The 11,980-nt window shown below is 38.0% G+C and overlaps 2 protein-coding genes across 4 annotated transcripts in view; both read left to right on the forward strand.

Annotated features, from left to right (window-relative positions):
* Positions 1 to 5,664, forward strand: part of LOC111490028 — a 7,977-nt gene extending 2,313 nt beyond the window's left edge. For both annotated transcript variants that reach the window (XM_023138459.1, XM_023138460.1), the window contains exons 3-7: positions 72 to 118; positions 339 to 3,146; positions 3,863 to 3,967; positions 4,125 to 4,299; positions 5,178 to 5,664. In XM_023138459.1, coding sequence (XP_022994227.1) covers positions 72 to 118; positions 339 to 3,146; positions 3,863 to 3,967; positions 4,125 to 4,299; positions 5,178 to 5,363 — 3,321 coding nt within the window. In that variant the 3' untranslated portion in view covers positions 5,364 to 5,664. The remainder of the gene's footprint in view (positions 1 to 71; positions 119 to 338; positions 3,147 to 3,862; positions 3,968 to 4,124; positions 4,300 to 5,177) is intronic.
* A 1,251-nt stretch (positions 5,665 to 6,915) lies between these two features.
* The window catches only part of LOC111490212 (probable metal-nicotianamine transporter YSL7), a 5,670-nt gene continuing 605 nt past the window's right edge, over positions 6,916 to 11,980 (forward strand). Inside the window, exons 1-6 of one of the 2 annotated variants that reach the window (XM_023138743.1) lie at positions 6,916 to 7,647; positions 8,899 to 9,050; positions 9,503 to 9,600; positions 9,687 to 9,821; positions 10,521 to 10,710; positions 10,797 to 11,910. In XM_023138743.1, coding sequence (XP_022994511.1) covers positions 7,242 to 7,647; positions 8,899 to 9,050; positions 9,503 to 9,600; positions 9,687 to 9,821; positions 10,521 to 10,710; positions 10,797 to 11,900 — 2,085 coding nt within the window. In that variant the 5' untranslated portion in view covers positions 6,916 to 7,241 and the 3' untranslated portion in view covers positions 11,901 to 11,910. Of the gene's footprint in view, positions 7,648 to 8,898; positions 9,051 to 9,502; positions 9,601 to 9,686; positions 9,822 to 10,520; positions 10,711 to 10,796; positions 11,960 to 11,980 lie in introns of those variants that run through there. The other variant, XM_023138744.1, reaches the window with a different exon arrangement.

Raw genomic sequence — 11,980 nt, forward strand, 5'->3', positions numbered from 1 at the left:
TTTTTTTTTTTTTTTTTTTTTTTTTTTTTTTTTTTTTTTTTTTTTTTTTTTTTTTTTTTTTTTTTTTTCAGGATTCTGAAGTTTCTTCTTTTGAATGGAGGAACTTTTTTGATTACAGGTAATTCTTTAGTAATACAATCGTTGACCTACAACATTGTTCTGTTTCTTTTTACCTATATTGAGAACTCGTTGATTATTATTTCTCGATTCGTGCGTGTCATTCTTGCATAGGGGGCATGCTAATCCTCTAATCTTTCCCGTATTGCTCCAATTTAGCGGCTTCGTCAAAGGAACCTTGTTAATTATTATTCATTTACTTATTTGGTTTACTTTTTCAGATCTGCCGTCATTAGTATTCTTACACTGGAATCTGATGGGCTCTGGAGAATTGTTGCACTACCATTGCAAGGCCTAGATAGCTTGCATGTGAGCTGCCTGCCTCAAATGAATCAGTTTACAGCTGATAGAAAATTGGTGCACAACGGCCCTGCCTCTAATGGCACATACTCAGTGAATTCATTCAGATGTAGAAGCTTGTTGGAGTCGAATAAAAACTTATTGGATAGTAAAGCATTTAAGTCGTCAAATAAAGCTTCCTGCAAATTCTCTTGGAGGAGTTCATGCTCCAGCTCTGCTTTGATATCAGGTGACTCTAGTGCAATCTCTGACATCCCCATTGGTGAAGATAAAATTCAGAGATATGGGAAGAAAAATTCAAGAAAGAAGGCAAAAAAGAGGGATATAGAATGTAAGAAGACATCTTCTGATTTTGTCTCTGCTGAAACAGAAGTCTCGTCCGAGGATTCTGCTCGTGAAAGTTCATTGTTAGAAGTTCGTGGCAATAATGGTTCAGATTGTAGAGATGGATCTGTTTTGTGTTCGACGGCACGAGAAACTTTCCCGTCAGATTCTCGGGCCAGTAAAAATGATTTTAAACGAGATTCTGAGAGGATTATTCAGCCACTTGGAACCACAGATTCAATATCCTCTGAAATTGTTGAGGGGGATGCATCTGAGATTCCACCTTCTGCAACAAAGAATTCTATTGGGGATTATAATGGTTATGGATCTGAAAATCAGCCCCTTATCAAAGCACCTGGTTGTACCCGTTTCGATGGGGAAGTAGATCGAAAAGAAAGGCTATTTAATGGCTGTTGCAATGATTTTTGCACTAAGGATTCTTTTGATAATAATTCCCCAGATTCTAACTGTGATAGTCATACCTTGAAATTAACTGAAAATGAGGGTTTTGGAATTGATCTCTTGGAAGGACAGAATTCCCCTTCTAGAGAGAATGATTGTTCTCATCACAACTCCGTAAGAGATGGAGTGGACGTTAATGCCGAAGCAGAGAAAGCTAATCATGGTATTCAGGGATGTACTGCTAGTGAAACGTGCTTGATTTTACCTGGAAAGAAAACTAAACAGAATAAAAAATTGTCTGGGAATTCTAGGACGAACAGATTTGGTGGTATGGGGAGTTCGCAACGGTGTACCGGGAAGGAAAACAGCCGTACTGTCTGGCAAAAGGTTCAAAAGAACAACAGTGGTGGATGTTGTGCACAGTTGGACCAGGTAAGTCCTATTAGCAAACAGTTAAAAGGCATATGTAATCCTGTTGGTGTGCAAACGCCAAAGGTCAAGGATAAAAAAACTGGGAATAGAAAACAACTGAAAGACAAATTTTCCAAGAGGTTGAAAAATAAGAATAGTTCAGAACAAGATAAGATCTATCGTCCTAGTAAGAGTAGTAGTGGTAGTAATACTAATTCAATGGCGCACAATCGACCAAATGAAAGATTGGTTATTCCAGCTATGGGCTTTGACATGAGTAAATCAAGTAGCGGTTCAAGAGCTCCGTTTCAGAATGATTCTACTGATAAATTCATGACTTCTGAATCGTCTGAAAGTACGCAGGTCTGTCTGGATGGGTCGATGTCAGACAAACTTATCTCCGATGGTTTGAATAATCAAAGAGTAGAGAATGAGTCCAGCACATCGCTCGGGTCATGCAGCTCCGTAAATCAGTCAAATCCGTTAAAGGCTCAGTCTCCTGTTTACGTTCCTCATCTTTTCTTTCAAGCAACAAAAGGAAGTTCACTTGCTGAACGCAGCAAGCACAGCAACCAATCTAGATCACCTCTTCAAAACTGGGTGCCAAGTGTGGCAGAGGGTTCCAGATTGACGACTGCGTTGGCCAGACCTGATTTTTCATCTCTGAAAGATGCAAATAAGCAACCTGCTGAGTTCGGTATTTCAGAAAAATCAATTCAAGAAAGTGTCAATTGCAACTTACTAGATCCTGTTTCTAATGTTATTGAGGCGATACAGCATTCTAGAGATGGAAATCATGATCCTCTAGAAAAGGAATGCGAGGCGCAGGAGTCGCACGGTCATGATACAAACGCATTACAGGATCATAGGTGCGAGCTTGATGTGGATGAGCATTTTAATTGCAAAGCCACATGTGGAGATGCAACAAGAATTGAACAGGTAGTGAATAGTGCATGTAAGGCACAATTGGCATTTGATGCTGTTCATCAAATTGCAGAGTTCGAAAGATTCCTTCATTTGTCCTCTCCTGTTATTAGCCAAAGACCCAACTTAAGAAGTTGTGAAATTTGCTCAAAAAATTCGCTAGGCGATGTGATACCGTGTAGCCACGAGACTGCCAACATTTCTTTGGGTTGCCTGTGGCAATGGTATGAAAAACATGGCAGCTATGGCTTAGAAGTAAAAGCCAATGGTCATGAAGGTTCAAATGGATTTGGTGCTGATAACTCTGAATTCCATGCATATTTTGTTCCGTTTCTTTCGGCTGTTCAACTATTTAAGAGCCATAAAACTCATTCTGGAGCAACTACTTGTCCTGTGGGTTTAGATTCACGTGTAAGCGATATAAAAGCGAACGAGCCCCCAACTTCTCAACTTCCAATATTTTCAGTCCTTTTCCCCAAGCCTTGTACTGATAATGCCAACGTTCTCCAGGCCTGTAGTCAGCTTCATAGTTCAGAGGAATCTTTGGCTTCTGAGAAGAGGAACTTTTCTGAACAATCTGTTGACTCAAATTTATCTGGAGAGTCGGAACTTATTTTCGAATATTTTGAGGAGGAACAACCTCAGCAAAGAAGGCCGTTGTTTGATAAGTAATTACTCCTACGCCCTTTTTCGAACTTACTAATATGGTTTCGTTGTTTTTAACTCGGATCTTTAACTTATTGTTATTATTACTATTGTTATATAAGAAACAATAGGAGACTACAAAATGGGAGAGATCATACCCAAGTATATAATCCTTTTTTAACGATCACCGAGGAATGGCCCTTCGGTAGGGGGTTGGGACTTTAGATGGGGTCAGAGTTCAGGTTCTAGGTTTAAACCTTGGAGTGGAAAGTTTAATGCTGTCGTCGTAGTTTCTTGGAGTTGGCATGGGACCGTGGAAAATCTATCTGTGGATTCGTGGGGCGGGCTCATTTCCATGGATCCGGAGAAGAAGTAGAAGAATAAATGATCATCATTCTCATTACTACACACCAATTAGAGGAATTCAGCTCCAAGAAACTCCACTTTTCTACTCCATCCGGCAGCATTTATGCCTTACAAGACTAGCATCGGCAAAATCTTCACAATTTATGGAGTAAAACTTGTTCCATAGTCAATATGAACTCAGAGTGGCCTTTGGCATCAATTTAAATATATTCGTTATCTAATGATCTGCCCTCTTTATCCTTGATCAATAGCTTTATCACAGTATGCTGATTTTAATGAATGTTTGCATACTTAATATAAGGATCTGAAAATTGCTGCATTTGTGGTTGCTAGCTGATAACTATTTGAATTGATGTCTATTCTTTTGAATCAGAATACGTCAGCTGGTCAAGGGAGATGGATGTCTTCGAGGAAAAATATATGGGGATCCAACCGTGCTCGAGTCCATTACTTTGAATGATCTGCACGCTGGATCATGGTTAGTTATGACAGAAATTCACAAGCTTTTGCTATATTTTCGTAGTCTACTGGATCATATGTGACCGAATTCTTAATGCATTGTTTACATCGTAAGAAATAATATGAATGTCATTGAAGCAAGAAGAAGAGTGATGTAATTGTTTATGGTATTTCAGGTACTCAGTGGCATGGTATCCCATTTATAGGATACCTGATGGCAACCTTCGAGCTGCATTTTTGACTTACCACTCACTAGGACATTTCGTTTGTAGAACTTCCCAATCTAGCTCCTCAGAAACTGATTCTTGTATAGTATGTCCAGTTGTGGGTCTTCAAAGTCATAATGCACAGGTACAGTTTTGATACTCGGTACTTCATTTCAGCATGTTTTTGTTAGGAATCACGAACCTCCACATTAGTATGAATGATATTGTCCACTTTGAGCATAAGTTTTCATGGCTTTGCTTTTGCTTTTGGTTTCTCTCATAAACCCATGATCAACCCCCTTAATTAGCCGATGTGGGATTCCTCTCCCAACAATCCTCAGCAATTCTTCCCTCGAACAAAATACACCATAGAGACTCCCTTGAGGCCTATGGGCCCCTCAAACAGCCTCCCCTTAATCGAGGTTCGACTCCTTCTTTGGAGCCCTCGAATAAAGTACACCATTTGTTCGACCCCTCGAGTCACTTTTGACTACACCTTTGAGGCTCACAACTTATTTGTTCAATATTTGAGGGTTCTATTGACATGACTAAGTTAAGGACATGACTCTGATACCATGTTAGAAATCAAGAACTTCCACAATGATGTGATATTGTCCACTTTGGGCATAAGTTCTTATTCCTGACTTATAAACCCGTGATCAACCCCTTAATTAGCCGATGTAGGACTCCTCTCCCAACCATCCTTAACAACTTTAACATCCGATGTGGTTGTGTGTATTGTTCAGAAAATTTTAAAGGAAACAAAAATAACTTTTTCTGATGATAAAATGTTGGAATTGATTAGTACTTTATTCTTGTCCATCTCATAGGCTAATTATGTATTGATGGAAATGGGTAGGCTCCATTCGACTATATGAATTGCTCGACCCGTGTTCCTCGTTCAGCTACCATATACTTTTGTCTGATATCAATCTTTATTTTACATCAATAAATTGTGCTTTTGCTGCATTGCGCAAGGACTGATGGCATCTTTCATAAGCATTCTCTTTTTTACATGAGCAGAATGAATGCTGGTTCAAGCCAAGAATCAGTACGTCGACGTTTAATCCTCCCGGAGTCGTTGACGAACGCCTGAGGACGCTGGAAGAGACAGCATCCCTCTTGGCGAGAGCCGTTGTTAAGAAAGGAAATCTCAACTCCAGAAACAGACATCCAGACTACGAGTTCTTCCTCTCACGACGATGCTAGTTCAGCAACCAGACGTCTCGTGCTTAGAACTTATCACAGGAATTTCTTTCCTTTTGTAAATACTCTTGAGAATTCAGCTTAGGATGATAATAGGACCTAACCTCAAGTAGGATGTAAGCGCAGCTGATCTTAGTCTTTGTTTACAGTGCTTTGTTCATTTTCTGTGTTGTCTACTCTTTAACTCTTCAGGCAGTGTAACTTCCTTCTTCCATCTGTTTATATTGATTTGTACTCAATTTTCTTCTCATGTAAGAATGAAAAATCTCCTGGGTTTATGGAGATTGTTTGCATTTTCTTGTTCTTATTCAGTTTTAAAATTGGTTCATTTGATACTATGCCACCATATGGATTTCAATGAGGAAAAGTAGTGCATAATTGGATAGTGGGTCGGGAAATTTCATCAGTGTGCGAATAGATTTTCATGTAGGAGCAAATATCAAACCTTGTTTAAGGGGTATCTAGCGAATGCCTGTGACATAGTGCACAGTCTCAAAAAATAAAGACGAAGCGGTAGGTCACGTGCACCTAGTTGGTAGCTTACTAGGCTTTTTCTTATATCAAAGCAAATCTGTTCTATTGTCTCAAACCTTGTTAATTTTGGAGATAAATAAATAAATATTTTATTTTCTTAAAAATAAAAATTAAATAATTGACCCAACAACCTAAATCAAATATATTTTATACATGTACTCATTATGCTATAAAAATTATATCTTTTAAAAAATTTATAACAATAATTTACTTGCGTATAAAAAAAATATTTTAATCAAATTATTGACTGTCTTTCAAGTTTTTTGGATTTTTTTTTCGTACGGTCAGTTGGAGTTTTTTATTTTTTTTTTCTTTTAAAAAACATAATTAATAGGTTGCTGTGGAATTTAATTTAAAATAATAATAATATTAATTTGTTGTCTCCAAGATCTTTGGCACTGTGGTCATATTCATTGGATTGCACGCATCTTTATGTAATGTGGGGCCCACGTTGCTTCTTCTTTTTCAGCTATTAATATTTAATTATGCCAATACGGTACCGTTCCAGCTATCGAGGCACGTGTCCACTGTCTAAGGCCCATTTTATTTAAGTCCAAATTAATATTGCAAGTAAATTTCTTAATAATATTATTATTTAGGTTAAGTTATAAAAAATAAAATATTTTTATTTTTAAAAAAATTGTATTATTTTTCTTCATCCGTCATTTTTAAACTTTAATCCCTATGGTCAATAATTTTTTATTTAATATTCTAATAAATTTAATAATTTTGAATTATACAATGAATATATTTGTAATAAATAAACAATTATTAAATTTAGTTGAACGAAAATCACGATAAAAATATTTTTACGAGAAATTAAACGTTAAAATTTTTAATTTTTCTCACATTTTTTTAAATTTTCCTAATGCTAGAATTGATGTTATTAAATTATTTGCTTTTATTTATTTATTTATTTATTTATTGAATTAATTGAAAATTTGCTTTTATGGCCTAAATTTATCCTTAATTATTTATAATTTAAAAAGAAAAAGAAAAGAAAATACAGAATCCAATCCATTCTATCCAATTTTGTACCGCGGGAAGTTGGAGGCCAATGCATTAACCCGAGAGAAGTGAAGAAATTTCTACGGGGCAAGTTGGCGAATCCTATCACTATCGAGATCATGGATTCCCTGAAATTCGCCGACTCGGAAGTCAATCGGAGTATAATTTTGCCAATTTTTTTTGTCTCGTCTCGAATAAATTTCAATCCGCGAATCAAAAGACAGCAACATCCTCAACATCTATGCGGTTTCTGTGAATTCCACTTCTTTGGTTCATCTCATCAGCAGTTTCGCTTCCTAGTTCTGATTCCAACCTCTAAGTCGTCGATTAGAAGTCACTATGGAGGAGAAAGGAGTTGAGGATGATGTAGTAAAGCGTTTGGATTGTGAACGCGATCCAAATCAGAAGAACAGGCAGAGATTTGGGGGAGTAGGTGGAGTACTGTCGATCGAGCAGTTCTTTGAAGACCAAGAAGTTCCTTCATGGAGGAAGCAGCTAACATTTAGGGCTTTTTTCGTCAGTTTTTGGCTGAGCATTTTGTTCAGCGTTATTGTAATGAAACTCAATCTAACCACTGGCATTATACCTTCACTCAACGTATCTGCTGGTCTGTTAGGATTTTTCTTCGTCAAATCATGGACGAAATTTTTGGAGAGGTCAGGCTTCTTGAGGCAGCCTTTCACCAGGCAGGAGAACACCGTCATCCAAACCTGCGTCGTTGCCTCGTCTGGCATCGCTTTCAGCGGTTTGTCTCTTATCCATTTTCATTCACTGGTCGTAGATTATTGTTCACACTTGATGTGGACGGGGAAACAGAGTTCGATTTCAAGCTTTCATTACCGTTCTTTTTTCATTTCTTTTTATGCGTTCTTAGCGTAGATTCTTGCGTATTTTTATGGTCAAATTTCTTTTAATGGGAGGTCTGATAATTGTGACTGCTGTCAAACCTGTTTGGGGTGAAGAATGTTTGCCGTTTGCTTGTAATTAACTTTATATTTTTATGGGCATCATCTTGTTTTTGTTATTTGTTTCTTCTAATGGAAGTAGTTGCGACTTGCACCAAAACAATCAGAAAAACTTTGTTCCAATATAAGTACGTTTATATCTCATCTGTGACCATTCCTTGGAAGATCAGCTACTTTTACTGCACTTTTTCCTTGGTTTTTCATCACCATGAGAGGAGCATTCTATCATCCATCCTCTTTCAATTGAAGATTTTTTTTTCCTCATTTGTACAGAATTCTGTGATACTTTCTTCGTTGCTACACTTTGATCAGAGAAATGAAATAGGAGACCAGTTTACTGAGGCTATTTGTGTGATGTCCCACCTTGGTTGGGGAGGAGAACAAAACACCCTTAGAAACCTTCTCTTAATAGACACGTTTTAAAGCCTTGAGAGGAAGCCCGAAAGGGAAAGCCCAAAGAGAACAATATCTGCTAACGGTGGGCTTGAGCTATTACAAATGGTATCAGAGCCAGACGTTGAACGATGTGTCAGCCTTCTCACTGTTCCCCGAAGAGTAGACAGGAGGCGGTGTGCCAGTAAGGACGCTGGACCCCAAAGGGGTTGGATTTGGTGGGGGTCCCACATCGAGGACGCTGGGTCTTGAAGGAGGGTGGATTGTGATGTCCCACATTGGTTGGGGAGGAGAAAAAAAACACCCTAGCAGATGCGTTTTAAAGCCTTGAGGGAAAGCCCAAAGGGCACAATATATGCTTGCGGTGGGCTTGGGCCGTTACAATTTGTGCACAAAACTTCCAAGAAGTAAAATTTTATTTGAGATTGATATCTGTTTCTGGTGTGGGAGAATCCGGGTAGACTATTATTCCACATCATTAGAAATGATAAACATCCATAGACAGATTTCTAACTAATTCCTGATTTGTGTTAGACTAATCTGTATCTTGTGTTTTTTTTTTTTTTTTTTTTTTTTTTTTTTTTTTTTTTTTTTTTTTTTTTTTTTTTTTTTTTTTTTTTTTTTTTTTCTATTGACAGGAGGTTTNAGTTACTTATTTGGAATGAGCGAACGGATTGCTCATAAATCATCAGGCAGCAAAGATTTCAAAGATCCATCATTAGGATGGATGATTGGGTTTCTATTTGTTGTTAGCTTTCTTGGCCTTTTCTCGGTTGTACCCTTGCGAAAGGTATGCTACCACGTTGCGAGTTTCAAAGTAATTATAAAAAAAATCAGTTTAGTAGTACAACTAAAGCTTCAAAGTTGGTTTTATCCCAAAATAAGCTGTGAAAACTTTAGTGCAACAGAAATTAATGTGGAGACCTTATTGTTCTTAGATTCTTGATGGTATATTCTGTGATTAAAAAAACACTTTTGATGGTAATGTGGAGACCTTGATTTTTTTTTTTTTTTTTTCCTTTCTTTTTCCAGATGTTCTATATGGTGTTTGAGTGGATTTGGATAGTGGTTCCTTTCTCCTCCTGTAATTTTTTTTTTAAGTGATCTGTTTCTTATTCAAAAGATAGGAAAAAACCAAGATATTTATGTTTCGTTTAACAATTTGATGTTGCAATGTAATACAATGTTGACTTGACATTATCCATGATTATCTTGATCTCTTTGGCCTCTGATTAATTGCAGATCATGGTCATAGACTTCAAATTAACTTATCCAAGTGGTACTGCAACTGCTCATTTGATTAATAGTTTCCATACTCCCCGAGGAGCTGCACTAGCAAAGTAATGTGCTTTCATATATGATAAATTATAATCATATGTAAGTGAAGTCATTCTAATGTCTACTATATTTTTGCCTAATCTTTCAGGAAGCAGGTGAAAATGCTTGGCAGATTTTTCTCTGTGAGCTTCTTGTGGGGCTTTTTTCAATGGTTCTTTATGACTGCAGATGGTTGTGGGTTTGCGCACTTCCCAACGTTCGGGCTCAAAGCATATGCAAACAAGTATAACATATTTCTAATTCCTTTGCTTTGATTGTGTAACGGCTCAAGCCCATCGCTAGCAGATAATGTCCTTTTTGGGCTTTCCCTTCAAGGTTTTTAAAACGTGTCTGCTAAGGAGATGATTCCACACCCTTATAAAGAATGTTTCGTTCTCCTCCCCAACCGACGTGGGATCTCACAATCCACCCCCCTTCAGGGCCCAGCATCCTCGCTAGCACTCGTTCTATTCTCTAATCGATGTGGGACCTTCAATTCACCCCTCCTTTGGGGTCCGACGTCCTTGCTGACACACCACCTCATGTCTACCACCCTTCGGGGCTTAGCCTCCTCGCTAGCACATTGTCCAATGTCTAGCTCTGATACCATTTGTAACATCTCATGTCCACTGCTAGCTGATATTGTCCTCTTTGTGTTTTCCCTTTCGGCCTTCTCCTCAATGTTTTTAAAACTCATCTGCTAGGGAGAGGTTTTCACACCCTTATTTCATTCTCCTCCCCAACCGATGTGGAATTTTCTAGATTTTTTTTTGGCTAATTCTTCCAAGTTAGTGTTGTTTTAATGAGCATGATTTCTATATCTTTTATATATTCCTGCTTCGACAACACGTGAAGATTTAAAGTTTCTAAGCATAAAATATATTCTTGCAATATTAAGATATTGTAATATGTGGATCACCGTGTTCCTGTGGTTAATATGTAGGTTTTACTTTGACTTCTCAACAACATATATTGGAGTAGGGATGATTTGCCCCCACATAATAAATGTATCTGTGCTTGTTGGAGGAATTATCTCTTGGGGCATAATGTGGCCTCTCATAGAAGAAAAAAAAGGTCAATGGTATAGTGAGAAATTGAGCTCAGACGACCTAAGTGGACTTGAAGGTTACAAGGTGAGATCTTCCATCTTAAACAAGCATACCATCTTTCTCCCAGAAAAAGATCTCTTAAAGGGAACTTATTTTGACATTGATCTCAGGTATTTATAGCAATAGCCATAATTCTTGGTGATGGCCTGTACAACTTCTTCAAAGTATTGACTCGGACCCTCTCCGGCTTGCTCCACCAACTTAGACACAAAAGAGATACCGAAGAGTTATCCTCGGAAAATTCATCCAGGTCTGAGTTATCTTATGATGATGAACGAAGGAAACAACTTTTTCTGAAGGATCAAATACCAATCTGGTTTGCCATTGGAGGCTATGTCATGATTGCTGTAGTGTCGATTAATACTCTTCCGCACATTTTTACCCAGCTGAAGTGGTATTATATCGTCGTCATCTACATCTTTGCTCCTGTCTTGGCCTTCTGTAATGCATATGGATGTGGACTCACGGATTGGTCTCTGGCATCCACTTATGGAAAGCTTGCCATTTTCACCATTGGTGCCTGGGCTGGACCTTTGCATGGGGGAGTTGTTGCTGGTCTATCAGCTTGTGGGGTCTTGATGAATATTGTCTCCACTGCCTCTGACCTAATGCAGGATTTCAAGACTGGCTATCTAACTTTGGCTTCACCTCGATCCATGTTTGTCAGCCAAGTAGTAGGCACAACAATGGGCTGCATTATTTCCCCTTGTGTCTTTTGGCTCTTTTACAAGGCATTTGATGATCTTGGTCTTCCAACTGGTGAATACACTGCACCTAATGCAGTTCTTTTTCGCAACATGGCCGTGTTAGGTGTTGAAGGTGTCTCGAGTCTACCAAAGAATTGTATGACCTTATGTTACGTGTTCTTTGCCACCTCCATTTTGATTAACTTGATTAAAGACTTGATACCAAAGAAGTGGGCAAGGTTCATTCCTCTACCAATGGCAATGGCAATACCATTCTATATAGGGCCGTACTTCACAATTGATATGAGCCTTGGAAGTCTGATATTGTTTGTGTGGCAGAAGCTAAACAAAACCAAGGCCGATGCCTTCGGTCCAGCTGTCGCATCGGGTTTGATATGTGGGGATGGGATTTGGACTTTGCCGAGTTCAATTCTGGCTTTAGCGGGAGTCAAGGCACCAATATGCATGAAGTTCCTATCAAGCTCAAACAACGCAAAAGTAGATAAGTTCCTAAGCTCGTCCATCTGAAAATTTCGAGTTTTTTTTTTTTTTTTTTTTTTTTTTTTTTTTTTTTTTTTTTTTTTTTTTTTTTTTTTTTTTTTTTTTTT

The sequence above is a fragment of the Cucurbita maxima genome, unplaced genomic scaffold (genome assembly GCF_002738345.1).
Source record: "Cucurbita maxima cultivar Rimu unplaced genomic scaffold, Cmax_1.0 Cma_Scf00015, whole genome shotgun sequence".
Taxonomy (NCBI): Eukaryota; Viridiplantae; Streptophyta; class Magnoliopsida; order Cucurbitales; family Cucurbitaceae; genus Cucurbita; species Cucurbita maxima.